At 63.0% G+C, this 26,666-nt stretch overlaps 3 protein-coding genes across 3 annotated transcripts in view; all 3 read right to left on the bottom strand.

The window, feature by feature from the left end:
• Nucleotides 1-1,079: 1,079 nt before the first annotated feature.
• VENTX (VENT homeobox) lies at nucleotides 1,080-6,267 on the bottom strand. Its single transcript, XM_044240771.1, has 3 exons — nucleotides 5,049-6,267; nucleotides 2,717-2,877; nucleotides 1,080-2,619 (listed from the first exon to the last, which is right to left on the bottom strand). The coding sequence occupies exons 1-3, from the start codon at nucleotides 5,278-5,280 to the stop codon at nucleotides 2,239-2,241; spliced, it is 774 nt and encodes a 257-aa protein (XP_044096706.1). The 5' UTR covers nucleotides 5,281-6,267; the 3' UTR covers nucleotides 1,080-2,238.
• Nucleotides 6,268-11,148: 4,881 nt separating this feature from the next.
• Nucleotides 11,149-12,511, bottom strand: UTF1 (undifferentiated embryonic cell transcription factor 1). Its single transcript, XM_044236725.1, has 2 exons — nucleotides 11,935-12,511; nucleotides 11,149-11,756 (listed from the first exon to the last, which is right to left on the bottom strand). The coding sequence occupies exons 1-2, from the start codon at nucleotides 12,509-12,511 to the stop codon at nucleotides 11,272-11,274; spliced, it is 1,062 nt and encodes a 353-aa protein (XP_044092660.1). The 3' UTR covers nucleotides 11,149-11,271.
• A 3,825-nt stretch (nucleotides 12,512-16,336) lies between these two features.
• Nucleotides 16,337-26,666, bottom strand: part of KNDC1 (kinase non-catalytic C-lobe domain containing 1) — a 59,842-nt gene continuing 49,512 nt past the window's right edge. The window contains 9 exon segments of the mRNA XM_044240770.1: nucleotides 16,337-18,292; nucleotides 19,763-19,920; nucleotides 20,655-20,714; nucleotides 20,800-20,922; nucleotides 24,379-24,529; nucleotides 24,804-24,886; nucleotides 25,409-25,612; nucleotides 26,150-26,329; nucleotides 26,443-26,590. Coding sequence (XP_044096705.1) covers nucleotides 18,061-18,292; nucleotides 19,763-19,920; nucleotides 20,655-20,714; nucleotides 20,800-20,922; nucleotides 24,379-24,529; nucleotides 24,804-24,886; nucleotides 25,409-25,612; nucleotides 26,150-26,329; nucleotides 26,443-26,590 — 1,339 coding nt within the window. The 3' untranslated portion in view covers nucleotides 16,337-18,060.

Genomic DNA, 26,666 nt, shown 5'->3' with positions numbered 1-26,666 from the left:
ACTGTGGCTGCTGGGCAATGAAGCAGGTCCCAGGGACAGCCCTCCTTCTCGCCCTGCAGAGTAGAACGTGTGCGGAGAATAAGGGGTGTGCATTGTCACCATTGGGGGAGTGCAGGGTCCCCGCGGACACCCCAGAGTGGGGTGGGGGGCAGCAGACAGCTTCTGCTAGCAGGGTGGTGGGGTGGGGAGGGTCACAGCCTGGGGCCTGCCTCTAGTCCAGCCAGCGCCCCAGCGTCCCCAGCGGCCACTTGCTGCGGTTTTAGAGAAGTGCTTGAGGGCTTCGTGGCCCCGGACGGCCGCCTGGCCCTTGGTGAGACCCTGCCGGGAATCCTGCTGTTTTCCCGTGGTTCAGCCAGAGGTCGCCACCGCTGCCTCGGCTCCCTGTCCCCGGACAAGTGACTTCAGAGGAGCCCCAGCTGGGGTCCATGGTGAAGTTCCTATTTTCTGTAAACTGGAATTTAGGTTTTTGGCGAGACTATTTTCACATGTGCTTCCGTCTACGCTGAGCCAGAGGGTGAAGCCAGCTCTCCTGTGCTGGTCACAGCTGAGGGGGGCCCGGTGTCCTCCAGTGGTCCAAGCAGCATGGGGAGGGGCTTAGGAAGCCTGGTCCCACCAGTCAGTCCCACCCCTGAGCCCAAAGGTGACTGCTGGCTGTGAAGGGGGGAGACCAGGCGAAGGGACGTCCACTGCCCAGAAGCGAGCTGGTATTCCAGACACGTGATGCCCCAATGCAGGGTGAGTGGGTCCTGGAGCAGAGGAGACAGCACAGATGCCCCCGTCACACCGGACAGAGGACACAGGAAACCCAAGACACTGTGACTCTCAGCTTCCCTGGGAAACACTGGGCAACTTGGAAGTAGAAGGTAACCAGATGCTTGCGTTGAAAGGAAGAATCCAGTTAGGGGTTTTTGAACCAAAGATGAAAACACACAAAGCTCAAGTGTGGGGGCGCCTGGGTGGCTCAGTGGGTTGAGCCGCTGCCTTCGGCTCAGGTCATGATCTCAGGCTCCTGGGATCGAGTCCCGCATCAGGCTCTCTGCTTGGCGGGGTGTCTGCTTCCCCACCCTCTCTGCCTGCCTCTCTGCCTGCTTGTGATCTGTCTGTCAAATAAATAAATAAATAATCTTTAAAAAAAAAAAAAAAAAGCTCAACAGTGTATGTTTAAGAAAACCCTGATTCCCCAAGAAACCCTCAGGAAAGGGCCTGACGGGACGGCCAGAGACCCCAAGTGATGGTGTAGCAGCCGTCCCCACAAGCGGGCTGAGGCTGTGGCCTCTAACGGGCCTGTGGATTTGCTGCCCCTGGACAGGTCTGTTCGGAGGCCCACACTCCTGCTGCTGGAGCTGGGCAGAGCAGCTCTGTGTCCCGTGGCAGCCTTCTTCCTGGCAGGCACCCAGGAGCCCAGGCCAGCCCAGCCAGAGGGCCTGGTGAGAGGCCGAGCCCTCGAGCCAGGTCATACACTGGTTTGGATGCCAGCTCCCCACGTTTTTCTGGCCAAAAGAAAAAGCAGAAGGGCCACGAGAGGCACCCAGCGTTGTGGCCAGCTTGCACGGGCTCTGAAGACACAGCAGAGGTTTTCAACCCCACTGACTTCCGCTGGGGCAGTGGGCAGACAGGCATTCTGCATTCTTCCCTGGTTCCAGCTTTGGGGTCACTGTTAACATGGAACTCAAACCCCAAAGTGATAAAAACAAACACTTCACTTCCTCTGATCCCTCATGGTTTCCACTCAAAGCTTGTAAGCACACAACACAAAAAAGTCTCCCTCTTAATTTTTTTAATTTAATTTTATTTTTAAGCTCTATGCCCAACACAGGGCTTGAACTCACAGCCCCGAGATCAAGAGTTGCATGCTCCACCCAGCCAGGGACCCCTGAATCTTTACTTTTTCCAACACTTTATAATGAATAAATTACCCTTTGATCATGCACTAGAAGCCCGACACTCATCAAGTCCACTTCTGGCTTTTGATTTTGTTCACGGACCATCATTTCATTCTTAAACTAAGCCTGGAGCAGTATTCAGTGAATGTCTTCAACTGTAGCCCTCCGGAACCTTACGGTGGGTCAGGGTTCCAGGTGCAGCCCGTGGATGGGCACCCAGCTCACACCCGCCGTCACTGTGACGGAACAGACTGCAAATGGCTCTCCAGTGAGCTGCCGGGCGCCGCTCTGCAGGCACCAGCTCTGGGTGGGACAGCTCCTGCTCCAGCCCAGGCCTCTGGCTTATCACACTTCCTCAAAAGGCATCCCTGGTCTGGGGCAGGGCACACAGGTCCCAGGGTCCCCTGGACAGGGCTGGACCCAGTGTGTGCGCCTGGCCCCCAGGGTCCGGGAGGCAGAACGCTGGAGGCAGCCTGCGACCCGGGGCCCACGCCAAGGCCAGGGAGGCTTGATCCGCTTGGCGGGGGTCCCACATGGAGGCAGGGAACCGTGTCAGAGCGGGAGGCCCCAGTGGGGATGCCCAAGGGCACAGAAGCTGCAAGCCACTGCCGAGTGCAGAGGGGGCTGCGCAGAGCGGCACCGGCGGGCAGAGCGCTCCCGGGAAGGGGCCGCTCAGCCGGGAGTCCTGCAGCTGGCGCTTGTGTTTCATGCGGCGATTCTGAAACCAGGTTTTTATCTGTGGGAAAGACGCGATTAGAGCACGGGCGGCCGCCGCCGCAGCTCCCGGACACCCGGACACCCGCCCAGCCCGCCCGGCCCGCCCGGCCCCTCACCTGGACCTCCGAGAGCCGCATGTCCCGGGCCAGCCTCCGGCGCTCCGCGGGGCCCAGGTAGCGGCGGCGCTGGAAGGCGCTCTCCAGGGTGCTGACCTGCTCGGCGGAGAAGGCCGTGCGCACGCGGGGAGCCCGCAGGGCGTCTGCCTCCCGGCTCCAGCCTGGGGAGGAACGGAAGGGCCCTGAGTCCCCGCAGGAGCAAGGCCTCCCGGCTCAGGTGGCTTTCTCTGCTCTGCCGTCCCACCGGGACTGTGCACAGCTGCAGACGGAGGCGGCAGCTCTGCCCTCCCCTGCCAGCTTGAGCATGGGTGCAGTCTGGGGACACCAACATTGAACGCAGCCTCCCAACAGCACAGCTCTGGTGCAGCCCGTCAGCCTCGGCCTCGGCCTGTGCACGTGGACCCCATCCTTACAGGGAGCAGTTTCTTTGGCCTGCACACAAGGAACCCAGGTTGCAGGGGCGGCCCTGAGGGCACAGAGCCTTCATCCCGATGCCCCCAGGCTCCCCTGCCACCAGCTGAATCTGTGACTAATTTCTTTCTAATTTTACATTAATTTATTTGAGGGGCGGGGGCAGAGGCAGAATCTCACGCCGACTCCTCGTGCGGCCTGAGGTCAGGACCCGAGTCAGACACTTCACACAGCGCCTGTCCGAGTTCTTAATCAGGAGGTGGTGGAGGGCACCGTGCGGGGAGGTGCGCAACCCCTTTCTTCAAGGCCCGACTGACCAAGATGCCAACAGGCTTTTTGCGGGGGAAGCAGATCTTACAAAACTAATCCCAGCACTTGGCTGGAGTGTGCAGGAGGACACGTGGGGCTTTGCCTGGGGGACGGGGCCGGGGTGACTCGTCAGCATGGAGGATTTGGATGCAGGATGACTGGCTTTTTTTGAGAGGGGGGCATACTGGTTGCAAAGGGTAAGTTTAAAATTTTACTTCATGAACGTATAAAATCCTTCCATAAGATTAAACTTCTTCAAAAATGAAAACTTTAGAGGCGCCTGAGTGGCTCAGTCGTTAAGTGTCTGCCTCCGGCTCAGGTCCGGATTCCAGGCTCCTGGGCCCGAGCCCCCATCAGGCTCCCTGCTCAGCGGGGAGCCTGCTTTTCCCTCTCCCACTCCCCTTGCTTGTGTTCCCTCTTTTGTTATGTGTCTCTCTCAAATAAATGAATAAATAATCTTAAAAAAAAAAGATAGTATCAACCCCACTTTGACTACATAGGACTTTAAAGCTAAAACCAATGATTACACCACAAAGACAAACAGACTGAGAAACCCTCATCAGCAAAGTACAAGGCTAAGACAGTCTTTAGGAAGCTATCAGGAGGGGCGCCTGGGTGGTTCAGTAGGTTAAGCCTCTGCCTTTGGCTCAGGTCATGATTCCAGGGTCCTGGAATTGAGCCCCGCATTGAGCCCCGCATCAGGCTCTCTGCTCAGGAGGGAACCCGCTTCCTCTTCTCTCTCTCTGCCTGCCTCTCTGCCTACTTGTTATCTCTGTCAAATACATAAATAAAATCTTTTTTTAAAAAAAGGGGGAGGGGCCCCTGGGTGGCTCAGTGGGTTAAAGCCTCTGCCTTACGCTCAGGTCATGATCTCAGGGTCCTTGGATCGAGGCCCCGCATCGGGCTCTCTGCTCCACGGAGAGCCCGCTTCCTCTTCTGACTGCCTCCCTGCCTACTTGTGATCTCCGTCAAATAAATAAATAAAATCTTTAAAAAAAAAAAAAAAAAAAAAAAAAGGAAGTCACCAGGAAGGACCTCAGAGCCAAGACACAGAAGGTACTGGGAATTCCCAAACACAGGCAAGCAGGGCGGTCCCAGACCCTTAAGGTTCCAGGTCCACTGTGAATAGGCAGCAATGTGGATGCCACGCCAAGGCGCCCAGCTTTGAGGGAAGATCCACAACGACCCCTCTGAACAGGACAGCTTTCACAAGTGTTAAGACACGCGTGTCCAGAGCCCTGGGACTCCTGCAGAAATGGGCCCAAAGACATACTGCAGAACTGGATCCAGCCGCAAGGGCGAATGTCGGGAGTCCCAGCTCCCAGTGGGGAGCTGCAGCAAGGATGCGGTGGGCCCCCCACCAGAGCCAGAAGAGGTGGGCAGGGAAGAGGAGCCCCCGAGGGACTTGAGGAGGGAAAGACTCCACTGTGGCTTCTGCTTCCCAGAGCAAGTTATCTGCCCGCCAGAGGGGTCAGGATGCCAGCCTGGGGGAACCTCCAACCCCAGCCCTTGTTAAGAATGTCCCCACCTGCAAAGGCCTTCCCCGGAAGCCTCCCTGGCTCCCGTCCCAGTCCGGGAAGGCAGCAACCTCCCCACTCAGCCCCACACCTACCAGCCGTGGGCGTCCCCCGTGAAGACACTTCTGAGGGCTTCTCCTCCATGCCCCCAGTCTGAGGGAACTCCCTGCTGCTGGATACCCTCGCTGGAGCAGAGGCGCTTCTCCAAGAGACTTCAGCAGGCCTGCAGGTGTGTGACAGCCCCACACGGCTGCTCTGGGAAAGCCAGTCCACGGAGCCAAACCTGGATGGCTTGGGGCCCCTGGGTAGGGCAGCGGAGGGCGACATGGCTGTGGGGCCGGCCGCAACGTTCCCAGGAGAGATGACGGGGGTTAGACACACGGTCCCCAGCAGGTTCAGCAGAGCTGGGCGGCGTTTATAAGCTCAGGAGGAGTGAGCTCTTGAGGCTGGTAGGCGTAGATGGCTTAAGTCCTCCCCCCACCCCCAGATAAGTAGCACCTAATTGCCTTCAATTCAGAGGCACAAAGGAGGCCATTCACACCTCCCCCGGCTCCAAGATGTCTGGAGAGGGGCGGGGCTGTGGCCACCAGTTAGGCGACCTGTGGAGGTTGAGAACTGGTCACATCCTTCCAACTCCCCCAACCCCCACCTGGGCTGGCCCCTCCCAGCTGAGCACCCTAGCTGGAGACCCCTCGTCTCCCACCCTGCGTCTGCAGGGCCAAAGATGACAGGTGTGCACACCTGCTTCAAGTCGGGGGAGTCCACATTAGTGTTCCCAGGATCCGGAGGGCAGGGGCGGGGGCGGGGGTCCCGGAGCAGATGTCCGGCAGGGTTGGAGGGCAGATATTCCTGGATGAGGACTTCAACCAGACAGGGAGTCCCCTGCTGGCTCCAACTGGCCACTCCCTCTCAGATTATACCTAGTGGCCCCCCACAACTCTATTCCCTGCCCTCGACTTCACTCTGGTGCCATAGAGCTGGATTCCAGGGACAGAAGGGGGGTGTCTGCCCACTGGGAGTATGGACTCCTCTGTGCTGCTCCAGAAGGACTCCAGCAGAAAGGACTGAAGAACTGTCTTCCCCCCTCCCAAAGGCTGCCCCCACTGTGGTCAGCACAGGCCCAGAGCCGCCAGGGGACGCTGGAGCCCCGAGCCCAAACGGTACAGCGTCCTCATTCATGAATGGGCTGCGTGGGGCTCCAGGGAAGAGTCCCTTCGGGGTCATGCACCCCTCCCACGTCCTCAGGGGGCCACCACCTCTTTCTTCAGGACGCGACCCCAAGGACCAGCAAGAGCGGCCTCCGGGGCGAGTGCCACCCCCCCACCCCCACCCCAGCGGGTGTGGTGGCCCCAGCCCACCCACGACTCCTGGGGGCTCCGGCGCCAGCCTGGGCGGGACCGCCGGCTTCTGCGCCCGCCCTGCCCTGCGGGATCAAAGGCCCCTCGGGCCTGGCCGGGATTAACACCCCCAACCCCGCCTTCCGAGCCTCTCAGGCCGGGCAGGGGGTGAAGTCGGAGTCCGGCGGGCGCGGCGGGATGGAGCAGGCTCTGACCCCGGCCCGTGAAAGGTCAGAGGAGGGACCGCGATGCGTCTGCGCCAGCCAGTTGGTCCACCGGACCCCGCGGGTGCCCGCAGCGTGTGCCGGTGTGACCCACGCAGGTGGGGGCCGCGCCAGCCGGACGACGGTCAGTCACCCTCCCGGACCGCTCGGGCCGCCTGAGAACCTCCGCGGGCACGAGTGCGTCGCGCGCTCACACTCGCGGGGGCGACGCCGGGGGTCAGCGCAGCCGCCGAGGCCCGGCGGCGCCCTGGCGTGTGCGGTTTCCTCCCTTCCCGTCCCGCAGCCTGCCGCGGGGTCCTCCGTCGGGGCGCGCTCCCGCCCACACCCCCAGCTGACCCCCACCGCGGCCGCCAGCACCGCCCTGGGCTCAGGGCACCCCCCCGCCCAGGTGGGTGGGACTCGTGTCCGCCGGGGTCTCCCCTCCTTGCCGCCGTCTGGGTCGCTCCCGCCCAGCCCCGCGCCCGTCGCCTTCCGCGGGGTCGGGATGTCCCGCGGGGTGGCCTCGGCTCTGGCCGCTGACCTCCCCCCGAAGCCCGCACGTGCTCGCCGCGGACGGGGACGCCCCCGGCGGAGGCCCTCCCGGGCCCTGGCAGCCCCGCCCCCGACTCACGCCTAAGCCCCCGTTTCCGCGACGGGACCTTCGCGGACCCAAGCCGTCCGCCCGCGCTCCAGGACCGGAGTCCGGCTGCCCAGACGCCTCCGTCCCGCCCCGCCCCGCGCGCCTCCAAGGCCAACCCGGACGCTCGGCCGAGGGCGGCCCGCCCCGCCCAGGACCCCTTCTCCACGCCCACCCCGTTAGGAGGGGCAGGCGGGTCCTCGGCCGCCCCGCCGCTGCCCTTCCGGCCCCGCGCGGCCGCCCCAAGCTCCGGGAGAAATGGAAGCCGCAGCCCCGCGGCCCGCCCCGCCCCCACCGCCCGCCGCACGGCGACCTCCGATCGCCCGCCGGCGGCCCCTCCCCTTCCTTCTCCACCCCTCCCCCGCTCTTTGCCCCGCAGAGTCCCCCTCGGCCCTCCCACGCCCCTCCCTGGGCTCCCCCCACCCCGCCTCCGCTGGAGCCCCCCGACGCCCTGTTTGTGCTCCTGGTGCGGGTTTGGAACGGGGTGGACAGGACCCCACCTAGCTGGGTGGGGGGTCAGATTTCCGGGCTGCCGGTGTGATGAGGCAGAAGCACCCCCAACCCCTCCCTCGCGCCACAGCGGCAGGGACACAGGACCCTCCGGCTCTGTGTACTGAGGCAGGCCTGGGGGAGAGAACCAAAAGCAGGCGGGGCGAATCAGCTCTCCTCCGAACCGCAGGGAGTGCGACGTGCCGCTCATCCTTCTGCGACCTGACAGTTCGGGGGAGGCCAGAAGGGCCCGTGAAAGAACCGCTCAGAACCAAGGGCTTGGGAAGGAAGGGAAGGAAGGCGGGGCCCGCTGGCCGTCGCGGAGGTGAGAGTCACACCCGCTGTCTGGGCAGAACCGCGTGCCGCCGGCCAACAGCTAGACCCCAACAGAGTCCCCAGCTCCTGGTGACGGAGAGGAGGGCTGCCTCCACGAACGAGGCCCGGCAAGCCCACCGGGACAGATCCAGGCACTCTGTGGGGCTGGCGTCTGCACCAGGCCAGGGACAGAGCCGTTGCCTGTAAAATCGGAAGAACAAAAAACGTTGGGATTTCTCTAGAATTATCCCAAGTGACTGTTCTGGGAGAGAGCGGCTGTGAATGAGCCCTGGTGGGCACCACGGAAACAAAGTGAGGGGTGGCTGGGAAGACCTCTGGAAGGTTAGAGTGGACTCGGCCCTGAATCCCAAACCCGCCGGCGTGGTTGATTTGACAAGTGCCCGCGGGCTTGGCTCTAACAGAGCACCAGAGGCTGGAGAATTAAACAGACACTTCTTTCTCCCAAGTCGGGAGGCTGGAGGTCCGAGACCAGGGTTCCAGTGGGGGCCACCTCCCAGCCAGCAGCTGGTCGCTTCTCTGCTGTCCTGTCCCTCTTCAGAAAGCGCTAATCCCAGCGGGGAGGCTCCACCCTCACGGCTTGGGCCATCCTAAAGGCTGCAGCTCCTAACACCATCGAAAGGGGGGTTAGGAGTCCAGCATGGGAATTTGGGGGACACAAACATCCAGTCCGTAATAGAGAGCAATATGGTTTCTTAGCAGAACTGGTGTGGGAGGTCAAGCAGGAACCAATCATGCAGTCAGAGGGGCTGGCCTCCAGGAGACGTCACAGGAGGGAGAAACCACGGATACCTTGACATTGGAAAAGGGGGTAATCAGGCCGACCACCGGCCTCCGGCAAAACTGAAGGAATATGGAGGAGGCTGTCCTACCTCCTTATAAATCATATGAAAGATAAATTTACCAGAATTTTAGGGATGTGTTCTTTGCAAAAACGATAGGTCAAGAACAAGAGGGGCGCCTGGGTGACTCGGTGGCTTAAGCCGCTGCCTTCGGCTCAGGTCATGATCTAGGGGTCCTGGGATGGATTACCGCATGGTGGGGGGGTCTCTGCTCAGCGGGGAGCCTGCTTTCCTCCCCCCCCCATCAAATAAATAATGATCTCTGTCAAATAAGTAAATAAAATCTTAAAAAACAAAAAAAGGAACACGAAGTTGGCTTTGAGTTGAAAAACACAAGGCTAGTTGGCTTTCGCTTGAAATGCAGATTTCAGAGCCTGCCCTGCCTCAGAGCGGAGTCGGAAAGCAGCCGTGGTTTGAGTGTTGCAAACACCGAAATGTTTATCCGTAGAGCAGCACGCAGATGATGTAATCAGAAGAAGAAACATGGAAGAGGCGGTAATCTGGACAGATAAACGGCGACCACTGAGAAGACAGCAATTTCAGACACGAAATCACAAAGGAAGTTTACTTTTGTTAGGGTTTTAGACTCAGCGGGGCACTGGAGAGAGCACAGGGGCCAGAGCTCACGCCAGACAGCGGGTGCGGCACAGGCGGGCGTGAAACAGCGGCACCCACACCGATAGGGTTCTTTGCCTATTTGGAGAATATTTAACACTGAGGTCTTCTCATATCACCGCACTGATCACCAGAAGAAGGTCGCCCCACAAGGGCCTGGACAGGCCTGGTCCCTGATCGAGCCGCACGATGTGAAAACACGCACACCTCACTCCTGAGGGGAAAGGTGCGGGGCTGGGCGGCCAGGCCCCGCGGGGAGGGGGAGAGGAGAGGACCCCGGCCAAAGAGCTTCCCAAGGCCGAGCTGGTGAGGGACGCAGGTGACACGGACACTTCCTGGCCCTCAGGGCAGCAGTGAACACAGCGTGCCTGAGGGGGAGGTCCACGCGAGCTGGGCAGGGGGGAATCAGGGCACGGGGTTGCACCCCACCTGCAGCGCACAGTGAAGCAGACGGGTTTTCCTTGGTGACCCCAAGCATCTCAAACTGAGTGGCTTCCATAGATTTCCTACAGTTATGAAACAACCCTTCTCCAAGGCAGAGGGTCCCTGGCGACTGGAGTGAGGCCAACACTTCCTGGCATTGTGCCTAGCCCCGGGGGTGGGGGGCATATTTGCTCCAGCCCGTGGCTCTGACCTTTTAGGAGTGGGGGCTGTGTGGGGGGGCGTAGGTCTGCAAGTGGGAATCACACCACAGGAGCTTGGAGACTCAGGGACCACAGTGTGGACTTCATCATGAAGCAGAGGTAAGTGTCTCAAGTGCAGTGACATCGAGTCACTTCTGTGGTTTTGGTATCAGAGCCCCCCAGGACCTGACATCAGCGCACAGCTTCTGGGGTTGGGCAGACCACTCCTGCTCCCATTTTTGGATCCCCGTTGGCCAAGGGTCGAACTGGGTCTGTCCCCCTCCATCTCCAGAAAAGGCCTTGGGGGAGATGTCCCACCACCCACCCCAGAGGCCAGCAAGAACACCCAGACCTCATTCAGCTTTGTGGCCGGAGTCTCTGAATGCGCCCACACTCTATTGTGATGCCAGGTGCCCCGGGCTACTTCCTTATCTCCCTGGGGATGGGAGCACCTCCTGGCCCGCCCAGTTGTCCTTTCCGACTGGTGGAGGGTGGGGCCACAATTACTATTTGGAAAATGCTCCCGGGGGTGGTTTGGGTCACGTCCTCTCAGACGCCCTGGGACCTGGTCCTTGACCAAAGTCGAAAGTCGCAGAGCCCCCATCGGGCTGTCCCCGGCCCACCCACAGCAATCACCGCCCTGGGGACAAAAGGTGTCTTCCATGGTGTGCTTCATTAGCTCTCCTGTTCGTCACTAAGTTGTTTCCCAGACCGAGCTCAGCAGTGAGGCTCAGGCCTGCCGAGGGCAGAGGTGGGACTCTGGGTACACCCCAAATGCAGCCCAGTTCAGACAGGGCTGGGGCAGCACAGTGGCAGACCCTGACCACCACCCCGCCCCCACGCACCCCACCTCCCCCACCTCCTGCTCAGGACTCCCAGGGGAGGCAGAGAACACTCACCCTCCCAGAGGGGTTCTACACAGTCCTGGGAGACTGAGAAAGCCAGTGTGTTACAAGGACCCCAACTCTGGGTTCTAGTGACCCTTGTAAACTAGCCTCCTAGGGGAGATCCTAGCCAGCATCCCAGCACACCCCAGCACCGAGGCAGCCCTGGCCGCCCAGGCCCTAAGAGCAGGGCCCAGTCCGACCCAGCACAAGACCTGCACATGTCGCAGAATTAAATTAGAAATTAACAATGTTTTTATTGAACATACCTAGATTTGGAGTAGGGTGGGGTCACAGAGTGGGGTCAGGGCACAGGGGACACGGTGCTACAGAAGGGACGGGTGCAGGCCAGGCCTCACTCTCGGGGGTCCCTTAGGACCCCTCGCTCGGCCGCGGCGCTGCCTAAGATGAAGCCCACGGCCAGGGACACGGTCTGGTCGAAGGAGCCGCGCAGCTGCTCCACGTGCTGGTTCAGGGTCAGCAGCTGGTCACGCAAGGGGCCCAGGACGGCCACGATGTCGCCCAGGTGCCCCAGGGTCTGCAGAAGGGCTGCGTTCAGCGACGGGGGCGCGGACTGCGGGGGCGCGTGGTCCTCGGGGCGGCTGGGCGGCGAGTCTGGGTCCTCCCGGGCGGGGTCCAGGACCGGCGGCGGCGGGGATCCCGGAACGCGGAAAGGCGCGCGGTCCTCGGGCCGGCCCGGCGCGGGGCCTACCGTGGAGAGCGCCGTCGGGGAGCCGGGAGCTCGAGGGGTGTCCGCAGACTTGGGCGGGGTCGGGCTGAACCTGAGCGTCCAGGCCCGATCCGCGTCGGGGCCGCGCGTGGCCGGCGGCGGCGGGACGTCTGGAACGCGGCGGGACCGTCGGGCCGGGGTCTGGAGGCGCGCCCGCCGCCGCCCTCACGCCCCGGGGCCGCCGACCCCCTTCCCTCCCTTCCCTCCCTTCCGCCTCCCCTCCCCGGCCGGCGCGCCAGGCACCTCACCCCCCGGCCCTCTCCGCTCCCGGGGCCCCGCCCCGCTTACCTGGCTCGGCGGGCGAGAGGGGCACGGCGGGGGCCGGGCGGCGTCCGCGCGGGGGGCGCCCGGGCCCTGGGGAGCGGCGGCGGCCGCCGCGTCGGTGTCCGTTGTCGCCCAGCAGCCCCATGAGCTCGCGGATCTGCGCGTCGAAGGGCCCGGGCGGCTGGCCCTGCGCGTCGCGGAGCTTGTCCTTGAGGAACTTGTAGCGGCGGCGGCACTGCGCGGGCGTGCGGCGCACCTGCTGGCGGGCCAGCGCGGCCGACACGCGGCGGTAGGTGGGCAGCGCCTGGCGGCGGTCCAGCAGCAGCGCGCGCCACACGGCCGGCTGCAGCAGCGTGCCCAGCAGCAGCTCCGTCTCGCGGGCGCTCCAGGGCGTGCGCTGCGCCGAGCCCGGGGACACGGGCGACCCGGGGAGGCCGGGGGACCCGGGGGACGCGGACGCCGCCAGCGCGCCGGGTGAGGCGGGCCGCCCCGGCGGGGTTCCCGGCGCGCCCCCGGCCGGCCGCGGCTCGGGGTCCGGGCTGGCTGGCGATGCCGGCGCGGGGGGCGCAGGCGGGGGCGGCCGCCGCGGCCGGAGCAACATCCCGGGGCCGGCGGAGCTCGCGGGGTCGCGGCGGCGGCGGGAGAGAAGCCGCGCACACACGCTCCGAGGACGCGAGCTCGCTGGAGAGGAGCGGGAGCTGGAGCCGGCGCGGGTCTACGCCGCCCGCCCCCGCGCGCCCCGCCCCGCCCCGCCCCCCCTGCCCGCCAACTTTAACTTGGGCCGGCCGGGGCCCTGACCCGGGACAACCTGCGAACCCTCACGGCGGCCCTTTTCAAACTCTGGCGCCGAGGTGCAAACTGTTGCGGCCGCTGGCCTCAGGCGCGCAAGGGTCGACCCGGTTTTACGCATGTGCCGCGCCCTTTCAGCGCCCCGAGAGCGAGCTGTGGAACATTCCAGCTCCAGGAGGCGCCTCCGCGCCCCTCCCTTTTGCCTTAGGTGCGTCCGGGCCTGTGGTTCGCGGAGGCGGTGGTGTGCGGGCCCCGCCCCCACGTGCGGTGGTGCCGAGTGTGCGCGGGAGGTGTGGTCGCCGCGGCGAGCCTGAGACCGCGGACTCAAGACCAGTGCTCAGGCCGGGGGTCCTCACTCACACACACACGCTTCAGAGGAAACACGGCTTTGTTCTGATCAAGAGCAGCTACGGCTCACGTCGTGACTCGCAGATGGTTGAGCCTTGCCCCCTGCGACTAGGGTTAGGGTGGTGCCCATCCTGGTTCCGTTCAGCGTTGTTCTAGAAGTCTAGCCAGAGCAATAAGACAAGAAAAAGGAGTAGGGTTTACAAAGATTGGAGAGGAGGAAGTGAAAGCATCATTATTTGCAGGTGATATGATTGTAAACATAGAAAATACAAAATAATCTGCAAGCACATTATTAGAATTAATGAATGAATTTAGCAAGGTCATTGAATACAGCAATAAACAAAACTCAGTTCTATTTTGTATACTAGGTCTAGCAGTCTTAGTCTGGGACAAGTTTAGATTTACAGATGGCAGAGGAGGCGCTGGCGTCCCTGTGCGTCCCTTCCGACCAGCTTCCCCTGGGACATGGCACCTTTGTCAAGCTGAGAAGCTCGTGGGCATGGCACCATCGGCGGAGCCGCAGGCTGCATTTGGGTTTTTCCGGGGTTCCCCAGGTTTTGCACAGACATGTCCTTCCTGCCCGGCCTCGGCCTTGGGGACTGCTGTGCGTTTGGTCGCCCTGCCTCCTCTGTCCCCTCCGGGCCCTGGCAGCAGCGCACGCTTCTTCCGTGTTCTTGACACTTGCGGGACACTGTTAGGTGCTCTGCGGGTGTCCCTCTAGTTGGGTCTGTCCTGTGCCTTCTCATGATGAGCCTGCGGGTATGGGCTTTCGGGAAGAAGACCTAAGAGTCCAAGCAGTGCCTCTCCGCTTCCCCTCCTGCGCTGCAGCTGGGGCCTGTCACCAGGCCGCACTTCCGGGGGACACATACATGTGTTGTTTGGGAATCTCCTGGAATTCTTCCTGTTCAGGGGACTCGCGGGTGTTCTGTTCCCGGGGGCAGTCCTGTGCTGTCGCGTTAGGGGCTCCGATGGCCCCAGCTCTTTCCCCTTTCCCTCTTGTTTTGCGTCCTTTTTTTTTTTTTTAAAGATTTAATTTATTTTTAAAATTTAAAATTAAATTAAATTTAAATTAAAAATTAACAAAATTAAAATTAAAAATTAAAAAAATTTAAAGATTTAATTTTTTAAAAAGATTTAATTTATTTATTTGACACAGAGAGAGAGAGAGAGAGACAGCGAGAGAGGGAGAAGCAGGCTTCCCACTGCTGAGCAGGGAGCCTGATGCAGGGCTCAGTCCCGGGATCCTGGGGTCATGACCTGAGCCAAAGACAGATGCTTCATGACTGAGCCCCCCAGGCGCCCCATCCTTGTCCTTTTGACATGCTCTACCCCTGCCTTGGCACATCTCTGCTTTGTGGCACGACCTGATTCTTCCATTCATCTTGGACTTTTCCCACTCCAGCCCTAGAATCAGCCCTTCCGCCACTTCTCCAAAAATCTCTGGTTCTTTTTTTTTTGAAAATGAGATCTGCAATCCAAGATCTGGATACAGGGTGTGCCTGATGCTTCTGGGGTGTCACTGCTTCCAGGCCACTGGTTCCCGGGGGGAATAGTTCCCTCCAGGGTCTATTTGGGCAGGTGCAGAGACATTAGTTGACGCGACTTGGGGGTGCGGCTGGCATCTGGGGGTACAGACCAGAGGTGCTCCTTCTCTGACAGCAGGAGGCTGGCAACCTCATGCACGATGTTCTTACTTACTGATGAGCCCTTGTGTGTAGGCAAGGGAGCTTTGGGATTGCTCATCAGGACTCTAGCAAGAAGTCAGTCCACTGGCGGGAGTGTGGTCCTGTGTGGTCTTTGGCCACACCCTTTCCCTTCAAATTGCTGTTTCCCACAGTGGCGCAGGTCGGCCCCCCAAAGGGTAAAGAGATGGGACAGCCCCTGGCACCGTGTGCCCCCGAGAACCCCGACTCCTGTAGAGCGGGCTTCAAAGCGTAGCAGCCGTAGGAAGCGACCCCAAACCGCTCGTCTGCAGGGGCACCCTGGCGGGTGGGCCCGCAGACGGGGTCCCCTTACACAGACCAGAAGCCCGTCCGGGAGCAGAGAGCCCATGCACCCCACCGTGCACAGCGGACGACTGAGGCTTAGCACGGAGTGAGCCGGCCGCTGGCGGTTACGCTGCTAGTGCTGAGCTGGGAGCTGGGACCCAAGTGCAGGCGCGCTGCTGAGCGTTCCCTCCTGACCGGGCGCCATTTCCAGGGCCAGGGCCTGGGCTCCACAGGCGGCTCTTGGGCCGGCCGGCCACACATTTCTCTCCATCTCCGCTCAGCCCGTTAGGGTTATCTTGGGCTTGCACAGTGTGGCAGTCTTGGGGGTGGTCCGATGTCGCGCATAGTGGGGGCTGCCCCCAGAGCATCGGTGCACGGAGCCAGCCTCCATCTGGAGTAGGAGGGTCGACATGGCCGTGGGACCTGGGAAGCCTGCCTCGTCGGGGTCCTAAGGGATCACGAGCTGTCAGTTCACCTAAAGGAAAACCCATTGATTCGATTAGGCCAGTGAAGTGGAGGGAGATCTGCGCGGCCTTCCTCAGTCCCAGGAAGGAAGCGACACCGGGGTTCTGTGACCTGAAGGTGGGTGAGGACCGAAACCACCTACCCGCCCACAACAGGGACTCCAGAACCCCCTAACGGAGGCTGCTTCTACGAAGCGCTTTTACTCTGCTGGGACGGCCCTGCCCCACGGAGGACTTCATCACGCACTACAGGGACATCCCCAGATGATTCTGCGACGGACACATCGGCCACTGAAGTCCCCAGAGTCTTTGCACCCGTGGTCTCCCACCCCGCCTTTTGCAGTCCCCCCCCCCCCCCATCCTGAGCTTGTCTATCCGGACCCTTCACAGTGCGGACCTGGAGGGAACAGCCCTGCCTCGCCCAGGGCAGGGCGGGGGCAGGCTGTCTGCCCTTAGGCTCTGCTGAGGTTGGTGGCCTGCTGCAGCGTGGGGCCTGCCACGTGGGACTGGCTGGGCAGAGTCTGTGGCAGAGCAGCTCAGGGGCTGTGTGCCGTGAGGCCTCAGTGGCTCAGCTGTCTTGGGTGGTTTGCAGGTAACGTTTCTGGCAGCTTGCTCACAGGGGCTCCAGGGTTTGCTTGTGGCGGGCCCTGAATTCAGTGAATAAGCAGATCTGGCCCTTGTCTGTGCCACCCAAGGACGCGGCTGTGGCTGGGACTTCTCGTCCCCTTGTGCCTTCGTGAGCACCCCTGGAGTTGTCTTTGGCCACGAAGGAGCCCACCCTGACCCCAAAAGCAAGGCTCACTTTGGAGACAGACAAAATAAGGCCCATGGAAGCCATCAGTAGAAATGATTTTATTTAGAAATCTGTGCCGGTGACATTCGGGCGACATGCAGACGGTCGTGCTTAAGCTGAAGGCCCGGTCACTTCCCCGTGAAGGAATCGTTAGGATTGGAATGTTTGTTTGCGCCAGATGCTGACTCAGTTTCAGGCTCAGTGACACTCCCTGTGTTAAGGTCGGCATCTGAGAACACAGGTGTTGTTCAGGACGACCCCAGACGTCGCACGAAGGCCAAACCCCGTCTGCTGGGCTGGTGCACGGGTCCCTCCCCTGTCCTGGACGATCTCGGGGGGACAGCCGGAGGTGACCGGCTCGGTGTTCGAGCACAAGGAGCAGACTTCCGAAACACCACCAGCTGCGTGTTCCAGAGAATCCCTGACTCCGAAACGAGAGAGCCACCTGGGGTCTCCCAGCGAGAGCACTGGTGCCCGGGGGGTGCCCAGGGTCTGAGCTCCCGGGCGCAACGGATGCGACCGCTCCATCCTCCGCACCATCTGCCACACCGTCCTGGCCCTGGTGCCTCGGGCCAAGGGTGCCTTTCACCCGCTGAGCAGACAGATGCCCAACGCCGGCTGCTGGGGAACGGAGCCCTGGGGGAAGAGCCTGGTACCGTCCAAGCGGCAAACGTCATTGCTGCCGCTGTGCCAACAAAGCGGGGTGAAGGTGAGCAGAGCCTGGGCGTGGGGCCGATGGCGTGGGCCCTAGGCCTGAGCCCCCGTGCCACCGGGTGGGACTAGGGGGTGCTCCCAGGGCCCCTGAGGCCCGAGTCTGTGTCCGGTGTGCTTGGCTAGAAAGCAGAGCCTGGCAGGCCGTACCTGGAGCTGTTCTAAGTGGCGGGGGTTGGCAAGGCTGGAGGGTGCGCGGGGCCACGGGCACTGGGGGGCTGCCGGCGAGGAGCTGGGACAGGCTCGCCAGCAGCCAGAGGCCCGGTCAGGATGAGACCCCATCAGGCCTGCGAAGCTCAGGTACCCCCATGCGGGCTGGAATGGGGATGAGCTGAGCTGGGCCCCTAGAGTGGTCTGGAAGGAGGGGTCGGGGAAGTCTGGGGTGTGCAGAACGGTCCGAGAGAGGGTGGCAGGGGTTTGGGAGGGTCTGAGTGGAAGGGAGGGGGAGGTTGGAGTGTTGGGGGCAGGTCTGGGCATGGGAATAGGAACGTGGACCCGGGTTGGCACTTGGGCCACTGAGACGTCTCAGGGCCCCACTGGAAGGTTTTGGAAACCCCTGGAACCCTGTGGTTGGCGTGGGGGTCAGAGGTCATTTTGGTCCTTGGTTGCTGAGCAGACATAAGCCAGACTCGTGAAACAGTGCTCTGACTCGGGGTGGGTGGCTGTGGAGTTTTGGGGGGCAGGACCCCTGGGGAGTCGGGTGAGAGCGGGTTTGTAGTTAAGAAGTGTGAATGGGTATGTGGCTCCTGGGGGTCCACTTACTCTATGTCTGTTTAATTTTTAAATAGTCTTACACGAGCAGAAGCACCCCGACCTGCACTGGAGCCTGTTCTCTCCGGCTCAGCCGGGCCCTTGAGCCTCCGCCTCCCGGTGCCCCCCGGGCATGCACCATGCCGCCCAGGCTGAGCCCCAGCTCCTGCGCCGTGGTCAGGCTCCCTCGTCTGCGGTGGCAGGAGCCGCGCTGCTGGGGCCTCTGGGCCTGGGACAGCAAGCAGGCGCCTCTTTTCTACCCGGGTCGGTCCTCGCTTTGGAATCCACACCAGACCCGCTGTCCCCGTTACTGAAACGTGGCCTTCATTCTCCGTAACTTGTCCTGGATTTTCCGGGAGTGCTTTTCGTTGGTGATCTCGTGCAAGGAGGCTCTGTTGTCTGCGGCTAAAATGGAAATGTCAGCCCCACTGAAGCGTGCGATTCTTTGCTTGAGGTAGGACTGCAGCTTGGGGTCGGGCGCGAACGTGTAGGGGTTCTCCTGGAACGCGTGCACCTGGCTCACCACCTTGGCTATGTTTCTGTGTAGGGAGAAGAAGTGAGCCGTCAGTCTGCACCAGCCTGTGCCGGTCAGTTCCCAGCATGTCCCACGAGTGTCCAACCCATGCCTCCTCCGGTACAAACTCTGGGCTCAGTTTTCTGTATTTATTCCCAAGGCCCAACCTCATTTCAGTACTCGGGCCTGTCTGCCCGCCTGCACCCCGCCCACCCTCTGTCCGTCCTGCCCGTCGGTCCACTCTTCAGTCCGTAAACATGTACTGAAAAGCTGTGCTGGGCCTGGTTGGTGCTCAGGGTCTGACGGGAGCACACCCCAGTGTCAGGCCCTGAACCCCGACGGAGGAGCCAGACAGATGCAGGTCAGTCAGGATGTGCTTAGGGGTCCCTGGGCACGTGTTTCTCCCCAGCTCCGTGTTCAGGGACATCAAGAGCCTCCGTCACCCAAGTATTTACACCCTGGGCATTGGCCAAGGCTGTGAGCTGGGGCTCGCTGGCCCGGAGAGCGAGAAGGGGACTGTGACCAGACACCCCCGGGTGTCATCCAAGAAAACTGGGATCACGAAGCGGAAGTCGGTAATTCTGCCCGGGGGAGGCTGTGGACTGTGCAGACAGATGTTCTCACCCTGACTGTGGGTAAAGAGACAGCACCTCCCGTAGGAAGGACGGCACTTTGGTCATTAAAAGGCAAACACGTGGGCGGCTGGTGGCTCAGTCAGCGATGGGTCCGACTCTTGATTTCAGCTCAGGTCACGATCTCCATCAGGTCCTGAGAGCGAGCCCCGCGTGGGGCTCTGCGCTGGGCATGGAGCCTGCGCGGAATTCTCTCTCTTTCTGCCCTCCCCGCCACCCAGATAAATACAGACAGACGTGAACATACATCCAGACCTAAAACAGAGGGAAGAGTCGGCAGTGGGCCTCTGCCCTTGCTCCTTCTGGGTCGTGGCCTTCCCTCCAATTGTTAGTTTCCTTTTTGCTAACACGGACTAGTGTGCTCTGTGTTGTCTCCTAAAAAACTGAGTTGGTGGCCAGAAGGAGGTCGGAACCTCCGGGCTCCAGGTCCCCTGGGCTGTGCCTCCTGAGGTCTGCCCTGACCCTAAGGGGTGTGCAGCCGGACCACGGCCTGACCGGCCTCACCTGTCTGCATGCGTGGGTGGCGCAGGGGGTGGAAGGGCAGGTGCGTCCAAGGCTGTGGGGGTGCCTGGGAGAGAGGCTGGCCCAGGCCTGTGAGATGTGGGGGGGCATCTCCACGGAGGCCTGGGACCCCCGGAGAGCAGGGCTGGAGGCAGCTTGTGGTTTCCGAGGCAGAGATGAGCATGACCCTCTTTGTCTGGGGTCGCCATGGTGGTTTTCACAAGCAGCCCCCAGTCTGCACCTCCCCCAGGGGTGCCAGGCAGGGGAAGCGTGGCACCACCGGCCCAGGCAGAGGACTGGCCATGGGTGCTGTGCAGCCGGCACGAGGGTCCCATGAGGCTGCTGGGAGCCCGGCCCCTCACCTGAGCTTGCTCCACCGGTGGGCGCCGTTGGTCATGGTGAAGCCCCCCGTCTCCAGCTGCTGGACGTGCATGGCCAGGAGGCGGGCCGAGGGCAGCGTGGGCTGTGCCCGGAAGCGCCGCCCCTCCATCAGACACAGGCTGTCGCTCTTCAGGAAGACCTGGGGGCCCAGTCGGGGGTGTGGGCAGGGGGAGACGGGGGAGAGGTCAGTCTGGGGCGCTCTGCTCAGGCAACCCCGGTCGGCACGGGGACGGCCCCTCAGGGAGGCGACAGCCCTGATGTACATCCCATCCACGCTGTACCTCGGAGGATGGGGTCTGGGCTGGACGTCCGGACGTCTGAAGCTGGCAGATACCAAGGGAACGTGGACGCCCATGAGAAAGCCACACACTTCCCGCCATCAGAAATGGCAAACTTGTTTCCTAACTTACTCTCTCTGGGCTCCAGAAAATAGCCGGGTGACCCAGCTGCCCCAAGGAGGCCGTGACCCAGGCTGCCCGACTTGAAGGACCTGTTTGTGGTGTCGACTGAGGACACACACGGCCCACCCACCCTGCGGAGAGCGGTGTTTGGTGGTCGGCTCCTAGGGCCGCCTCTGGGGAAATGCCCAGCCTTCCAGCGTCTCCTCGCTCGAGATCTCGGGAGGCAGCCTCTGCACTTTGAGAGAAGCAAGGAGGCCAGCGGGTCAGCCAAGCTCGGTCGGGTCCTCTGGGCATCTGTACCTGCAGTCTTTGCCCCGCGGGGAGACGGGCAAGACCAGGCCAACTCGGGACGGGGGTGGCGTGGGGCCGCCAAGCAGGCTCTGCCCGGTGACTGCCAAGGGATGCGCAGAGAACGTCCGTAGGGGAGCCCCGGGGACCCAGGCGGCCAGGAGTGCGCACACGGCGCCCGTACCTCCACCGCTTTCAACTCTTCCATGACCTCCGCTATCTTCGCGGGGAGAATTCTCCAGGCCTGAAATAAAAGCAAGGGTGAGCCCCCACGGCCACGCCAGTGCCCACGTGCCTGCCTGCAGCCCGTGGCTCTGGGGGCGACTCACAGGGGACTGCCTCACGGCCACGTGCTCCAGGCCTCCCAGGATCTGCATGGCTGTGGCGAAGTTCCTCTGCTCGTAGCAAGACTTCGCGATCAGCAAGAACTTGGACAGCAGATTCACCTGCAGCTGGAACCAGAGGCCACACTCAGTCCTCCCGCGGGACACAAGCGGGTAGACAGCCCGGGGGCCCGGCAGAGTGACCCAGCGCCTGGCAGCCGGGGCAGCGAGGGGCGCTGCGTGGGGGAAGCAGGCCGGCGAGAGGGGTTGCCCGGAGACGCAGGAGGACAGGCATGACTTGAAAGCACAAAGATGTGAAAGGAAGTCACCCTCACTGCTCGAGGGCACGGTCACTCCCCAGACAAACCTCTAGCCTGCGGACAGATGCGGGGGAGGGGCACAGCTTCGGCGTCAGGAGGGCGCATCTACTGCGGGTGCATCTAGGGGACCCCGGGAGGCGAGCCGGCAGCTTCTTCTCATTTTCTGCCTGGGGGGATCCACCCCTCGTGGGGTTCCAGAGCCCGACGGTGTCGGCGTGGGGTGGCTTTGTTCCCGCGGGTCCCCACACTCCCCGCTCCTCTGTGCTTAGCCAGTCGGCAGATCCGGCGGGAACAGCCCACGGGGCTCTCATTCCTAATGGGGCGCAGCCTTTCAGAGCTGCCTCGCCAACTGCCGCCAGGGCCGGGGCCTTCAGGTGGGGCATTGTCTGTGGGTGCCAAGCACAGGCCTCTTCCCCTTCCCCTTCCCCGGGCCTGGCCCTGCCTGTGTGGTCGCACAGACGGGCCCCTGGCTCCCCATGGTCGCCTCCCAGCTGACCGGCTTACCAGGCTCTTAAAGGATCTTGAACGACATTTACCGGCTTATACTTTTTAAGTTGACATCCCAATTTTTTCTTCATACGTTTAAATAGATGCAAAATATACTTTCCAGCACTTTCAGAGAAAACTGGTCCGTCACATCTTTCCTTTTTTTAAATGCGGTAAAAATGCGTAACATAAAATCGGCTCTTGAACCCTTTCTCGAACAGCTCAGGAGTGTTAGCTACGCGCCTGCTACTGCTACAGCTTCCACGTCTCTGCCCTGTAACCCTGCCACGGCGACCGTCGGAGCCCCGCTCCCCTTCCCTCGCCCCCAGCCCCGGCCCCAGCCTTCCACTTTCCGGGCTCTGACTTCGGCTACCCCACGGGCCTCCTAGGCTGGCGCCACGTGGCGTGTGTCTTTCTGTGACTGGCCGCCCACGTCCTGTCCCCCGGGCTCATGCACGCCCGTGTCAGGACTTCGCTCCTCCTTGAGGCGGGGCTGGAGTCCGCAGGACAGACAGATCGTCCTGCTCACCCATTGGCCTGCGGACGGACATCTTTGGCAGCCGTGTTCCAGCCCACGTGAGACTGTCTGATGAGGCTGAAACCCACCATTTTTCATCTAAAAAAAGAGCCGGCGAGCTCTCCTTCGGGCGACGAGCTTCAGCGTTTTCCTCCTCCACCTCGTCTCTCCGCGCTGCGCCGCCTGCACGGACCGCACGGCGGCCACCAGGGACGTCTGATGACGGCCCCGTCACAGTCTCTGGCTCAAAATTTGACTTTTAGCTCTTTTCTTGACCACAGTTCACAAGGACGAAGGTCAGTCTTCTGGGTCGTTCTGACGTCACAGTAAGCAGCTCACAGCCCACGAGACGGGCCAGCAGGCAGCAAGCAGGTCTGTGGAAGGGCCGCGGGCCCCTCGTCTGTCGTTCTGTCCTTGCTTACGGGGATGCGGGAAGACTTTCACGACTGTGGATGGAGTTTTGCCCCCGCGACCCCACGAGTCCTTCCTGCCCTTCTAAGCTGGGCGCCCACGAGCACGTGTCCCTCCGCAGATGGCCCCGTTGAGTGCACAGGCCAGCGCGTGTGTCCACGCTCCGTGCTGCCCCGCTGGGCAGGGCGCCTGCAGGCTCGGGACACAGAGCCCAGCTTCTCCCTCGGGCTGTGAGGGGACCCGTCCTCCCTCTTTCTGGGGGCTCCGGCGGAGGAAGACCCTGGGAAGCGGAGGTCAGGAAGGGACCGTAGATGGCCCCGTCTGCAGACCTGATTTCGGGAAGCTACGTCCTGACGCCGCTAGGGACACTGGGACACTGCGAAGTCGTTAAGCTGTCCCCGCATCCTGGCACAAACGAGGATGGGTCAGTGTGCCGCCGACAAACCCCTAAAGCCTGGAAGCTCACCCCGGAGGGGAAAGCAGGAGCGCTGCCAGTGCTAATGGCCGCGCGTCTGGGGTGAGCGGACACACGGGGGAAGTTAGAAAAAGCAAAACCAGCTGCAGAGGCTGGTGAGGTTCACCTGCGCTTTGCCGTCCGATGAGGAGGGGGGGGCCTCTGAGGGCTGGGGGCAGCTGGGGCGGAACAGAGGCACCCCCACCCCTCAGTGTCCCCCTGATGCTCTGCCCAGGGCCAGCCCCGGTGAGGATCATGCTTGAGGGAACCCGGTGCTGGGGCCGGGGTCCGTCGTGTGGCCGCAGCGGCCCTCAGAGGGGTGGGAAGCCCACCCCCGTGGGAAGGGGCTTCTGTTTCACAGGAGGAGCCCGAGGGGTCCCGACCGTCCCTCCCCATGTGCCACGTCACTGGGCAGGACTCCAGGGACCCGCCGTCCGCCGCCAGCCTCGGGTGGCAGGAAGCTGGAGGCCTTGGGGACAGGGCGTCGGCGGGCCGGAGGCGCACACGCACCAGGGACCGGGGCCCTCCGTCCCCCCGGCTCTCCTGAGCGGCAGGAGCCTGGAGCAAGGTGCCGGCTCCGAGGCAGGGGACTGTCCCCCTTGGCCTGTGCAGCACCCGGCCTAGAGCAGGTCAGTGGCCGAGGCTGAGACACCCTCCGTCCGGGCCAAGGCCCCAAGGCCCTAGAAGAGGCCCCAGAGCAGCAAGCGCTCGGCCTCGACGGGCCGACCTGAGTCTCGCCGGCCGAGAACACCCCCCACCGCCTGTGGCCGAGCGGGTCCCCACCCTCGGAGGGTCCGGGCTTGGGGACACCTGGGAGTCCCGGTTCCCAGCCTTGGGACCTGGCTCGGGCGGGGGTGTGGACGGAGCCCCCAGGGTGACGCTCTGACTGAAGCCTGAGCGTGAGCGGGGAGGGTCCGTGTGCGCGGGTGTGGGGGAGGGGGCGCGTGTGTCAGGGACTGCGACGGCGCGTGTGTCAGGGAGCCAGTAAGGAGATCCACGGGGCAGGAGGGTCTCTGTGCGTCCGAGATGGTGACCAGGAGAGCCCCGGAGTGAGTGTGAGGCGCGTGTGTGACGGGTGTGTCTGTGGAAGACCGTGGGTGCAGCAGCGAGTACACACGTGTGCAAGGCCCCTGGAGGAGAGGCTGGTCACGGTGACCAGAGCCAGTGTGCGTTTGCGAGACGGAAGAGTCACGTGAGGCCGGGGTGTGGCCTGGACAGCTGGACGGCGTCCGGTGCCACCGACAGAAGCTGAGACGCCACTGTCCCCCTTGGCCGGGGTCGGGCCTGTGGATTCCCGGCGCTTGGAGAAGGTGCGACTGGGTTCCACGGGAGGCACCGTGTGCCCGTGCGGCGATGCCCCAGCCCTCCTCTGAGGGGGCAGCTGCCGAGGCACCCACCTTGGACGTGTGGCTGGTCACGATTTCCGCCGCCACCCAGGTGCTGACGTCATCCGCGCTGCGCAGGAGCTGCAGCAGGTACTTGTCCTGGACGTAGCTGGGCAGAAACAAGCTGCAGGTCTTGGCTGACAGGGACTCGGAGGAGCCGGCTCTGGAAGAGACCCGGGTGCCCGTGGCGGCGAGGAGGACACGTGGAGGTGGCCCTGCCCGGCCCTGGGGCTGCAGGGTCTCTCCGGATCCTCGGGGCGGCCGCAGGATGGGCGCGGGGAAAAGGGGAGGGCCCAGCTCCGGGGCCGTTCATGACCCCGGGGTCTTCCTTTGGTCACGAGAGTCCACCACGAGACACTCCGATGAGGTCCCCAAGACCCTTCCACCAGCCATTCGTCCCAGGACTCTGGGGTGACGCCCCACAGGGGAACACTCACTTGGGGATGGCCACGCTTTTGTCCATGACGCCCAGGGCCCGGGAGTTCAGGAAGTGGACGGGATGGCACTTCTGAAATAATTCCTGCCGGAGACAGCGACACAGACGCTCAGTCCTGTCCTCGCGGACCCCGCGGTGTCTCGGGGGATCCTCTCTCTGCCCGGCTGCCGTGACCCTAGGTAGGATCACTGGGGTCACCGTCACTACTGTCTCCTGCCAAGTGACACAGGGCCCAGGATGGCGGGGTTTGGAGGGGGAGCCACAGGGTGGGGCGCCTGGGGGCGGGGCTGGGGGAGCTGAGGAGCCAGGAAGGAGGAGGCCCGCAGGGCGCCTCTAGTGCCTGCAAGATGGGCGTGTAGGGACGATGGGGCAGGGGGCAGGGGAGGGTCTGCCTGCCGCTGCAGCCCTTCCTGGCGCTCTCCCCACAGCTCCTACCTGTGCCTCTAGCCCCACTCCCTGCCCTCCACACGTTCCTCCTGTAAACCTCTCTCTAGCACCAGAGCATCCCTCCTCAGGATGCCCCTGCGGGGGAGCTGCGCACAGGCCCTCACCCTCTGCCCCAGGACCTGTCCCCCTCCCCCGGGGCCGGCCGGCGGCCCCCAACACCTGTTGCAGCAAAGTCAGCTGGCTGAAGAGCTGGTGGGTGCTGTACTCGGTCAGGAAGTAGGGCCCCTTCTCGTTGGCCTTGGCATAGGGGCCGTAGAAGTCCTCGAAGAAGCAGGGCTTGGGCAGGGCGGACGCGATGGTGTACTGGCGCTCCTTGTGCGGCAGGGCCAGCCCGTTGCCCCGGGACAGCCTCCAGGGGAAGCTCTGCAGGGCAAGGGCAGGCTGTGCTGAAGGGCCACCGGCACAGCCGGACCTGCCTGGGGGCAGCCTCTGGGGGTGGGGTGCTGGAGGGGGAGCAGGCTGGCCCCGGGTCCGGGACCCTTCAGGCCGCCTCAGGTAGAGCCAAGGAGCAAACCCCTCCCGCTGGGGCCGTGCTGGCTCAAGGACACTTCAGCAGGTCCCCCAGGGACAGAGGCACTGGGATTTGGGGCCATCCCCCGACATTATGGACAGGTCCCCACAGACCCGGCCCGAATCCCAGGCCATTTCATGACAATGGTTTCTTCCACCCAGACCTCTGGCCCGAGGGTCAGAAACGTTAGGTCATCTGAGCACCTGGCCTTGCATGGAGCGAGGAGGGGAGGGCAGTGCCAACCTCCTGGGGCCAGTGCCTAGGACCAGCAACTTGGGGGGCCTGTGCGTGCTCACACGTGTGTGTGGGCGTGTGTGGGCGTGCGCGCTCCGTGTTCTCTGAGCTCAGGCTGAGCGCTGGGAGCTGCCCTGCCTGGGAGAGGCCCCCACCTTCCGGGAGATGCCGTCTTCTGAGAGCCTCTTACAGAGGGCATTGAGAGGTCTGGCGTCGTCCTCGGCCTCCTTGGGGTCCTCCAGGTCGGTGCCGCGCGAGGAGCCCTCGGCCCACCGGTCGGTGCCCACCTCCAGGAGGCCCAGCAGGTGCTCGGCGGAGCCGTCCAGGGGCAGGATCTGGGCAGGAGCACAAGGCGGTCACTTGCCCCCAGACCGGGGCGGCGGCTCTGAGCGCCCGAGTGCAGCCCGTGGCGGTGCAGGGACTGCTCGGGTGCTCTGCCCCCGGTCACCTTGGAGGAGATGAAGTCCTCCAGCCTGCTCAGGAGCCCGGAGTTCCGCGTGAAGTCCACCGCGTAGCAGTCCTCCAGCCAGGCCTGTAGGAGGCAGAAGCTCCGCTTGTAGATCTTGGTGAAGGTCGACGTGGGGTCCTGGTGGGCCCTGCAGGCAGAGGGGAGGAGGCCTGAGCCATGCGGGGGCCACCGGCTGGCCGAGGCAGGCCCGTCTGCTGCACTGG

This window comes from Neovison vison, chromosome 2 (assembly GCF_020171115.1).
Source record: "Neovison vison isolate M4711 chromosome 2, ASM_NN_V1, whole genome shotgun sequence".
Classification (NCBI taxonomy): Eukaryota; Metazoa; Chordata; class Mammalia; order Carnivora; family Mustelidae; genus Neogale; species Neogale vison.
The sequence above is the reverse complement of the archived record's forward strand: the minus strand, read 5'-3'. Positions and strand labels throughout refer to the sequence as shown.

Bases quoted from the DNA above. Each gene is read 5' to 3' on its own strand.
- VENTX (XM_044240771.1), bottom strand. From the start codon at position 5,280: ATGTCGCCCTCCGCTGCCCTACCCAGGGGCCCCAAGCCATCCAGGTTT. The intron at 2,878-5,048 runs GTAGGTGTGGGG...GTTCCTCCCCAG, and splicing joins ACGGGGGACGCCCACGGCTG to GCTGGAGCCGGGAGGCAGAC. The intron at 2,620-2,716 runs GTGAGGGGCCGG...TCTTTCCCACAG, and splicing joins TGCGGCTCTCGGAGGTCCAG to ATAAAAACCTGGTTTCAGAA.
- UTF1 (XM_044236725.1), bottom strand. From the start codon at position 12,511: ATGTTGCTCCGGCCGCGGCGGCCGCCCCCGCCTGCGCCCCCCGCGCCG. The intron at 11,757-11,934 runs GTAAGCGGGGCG...GCCGCGTTCCAG, and splicing joins CCTCTCGCCCGCCGAGCCAG to ACGTCCCGCCGCCGCCGGCC.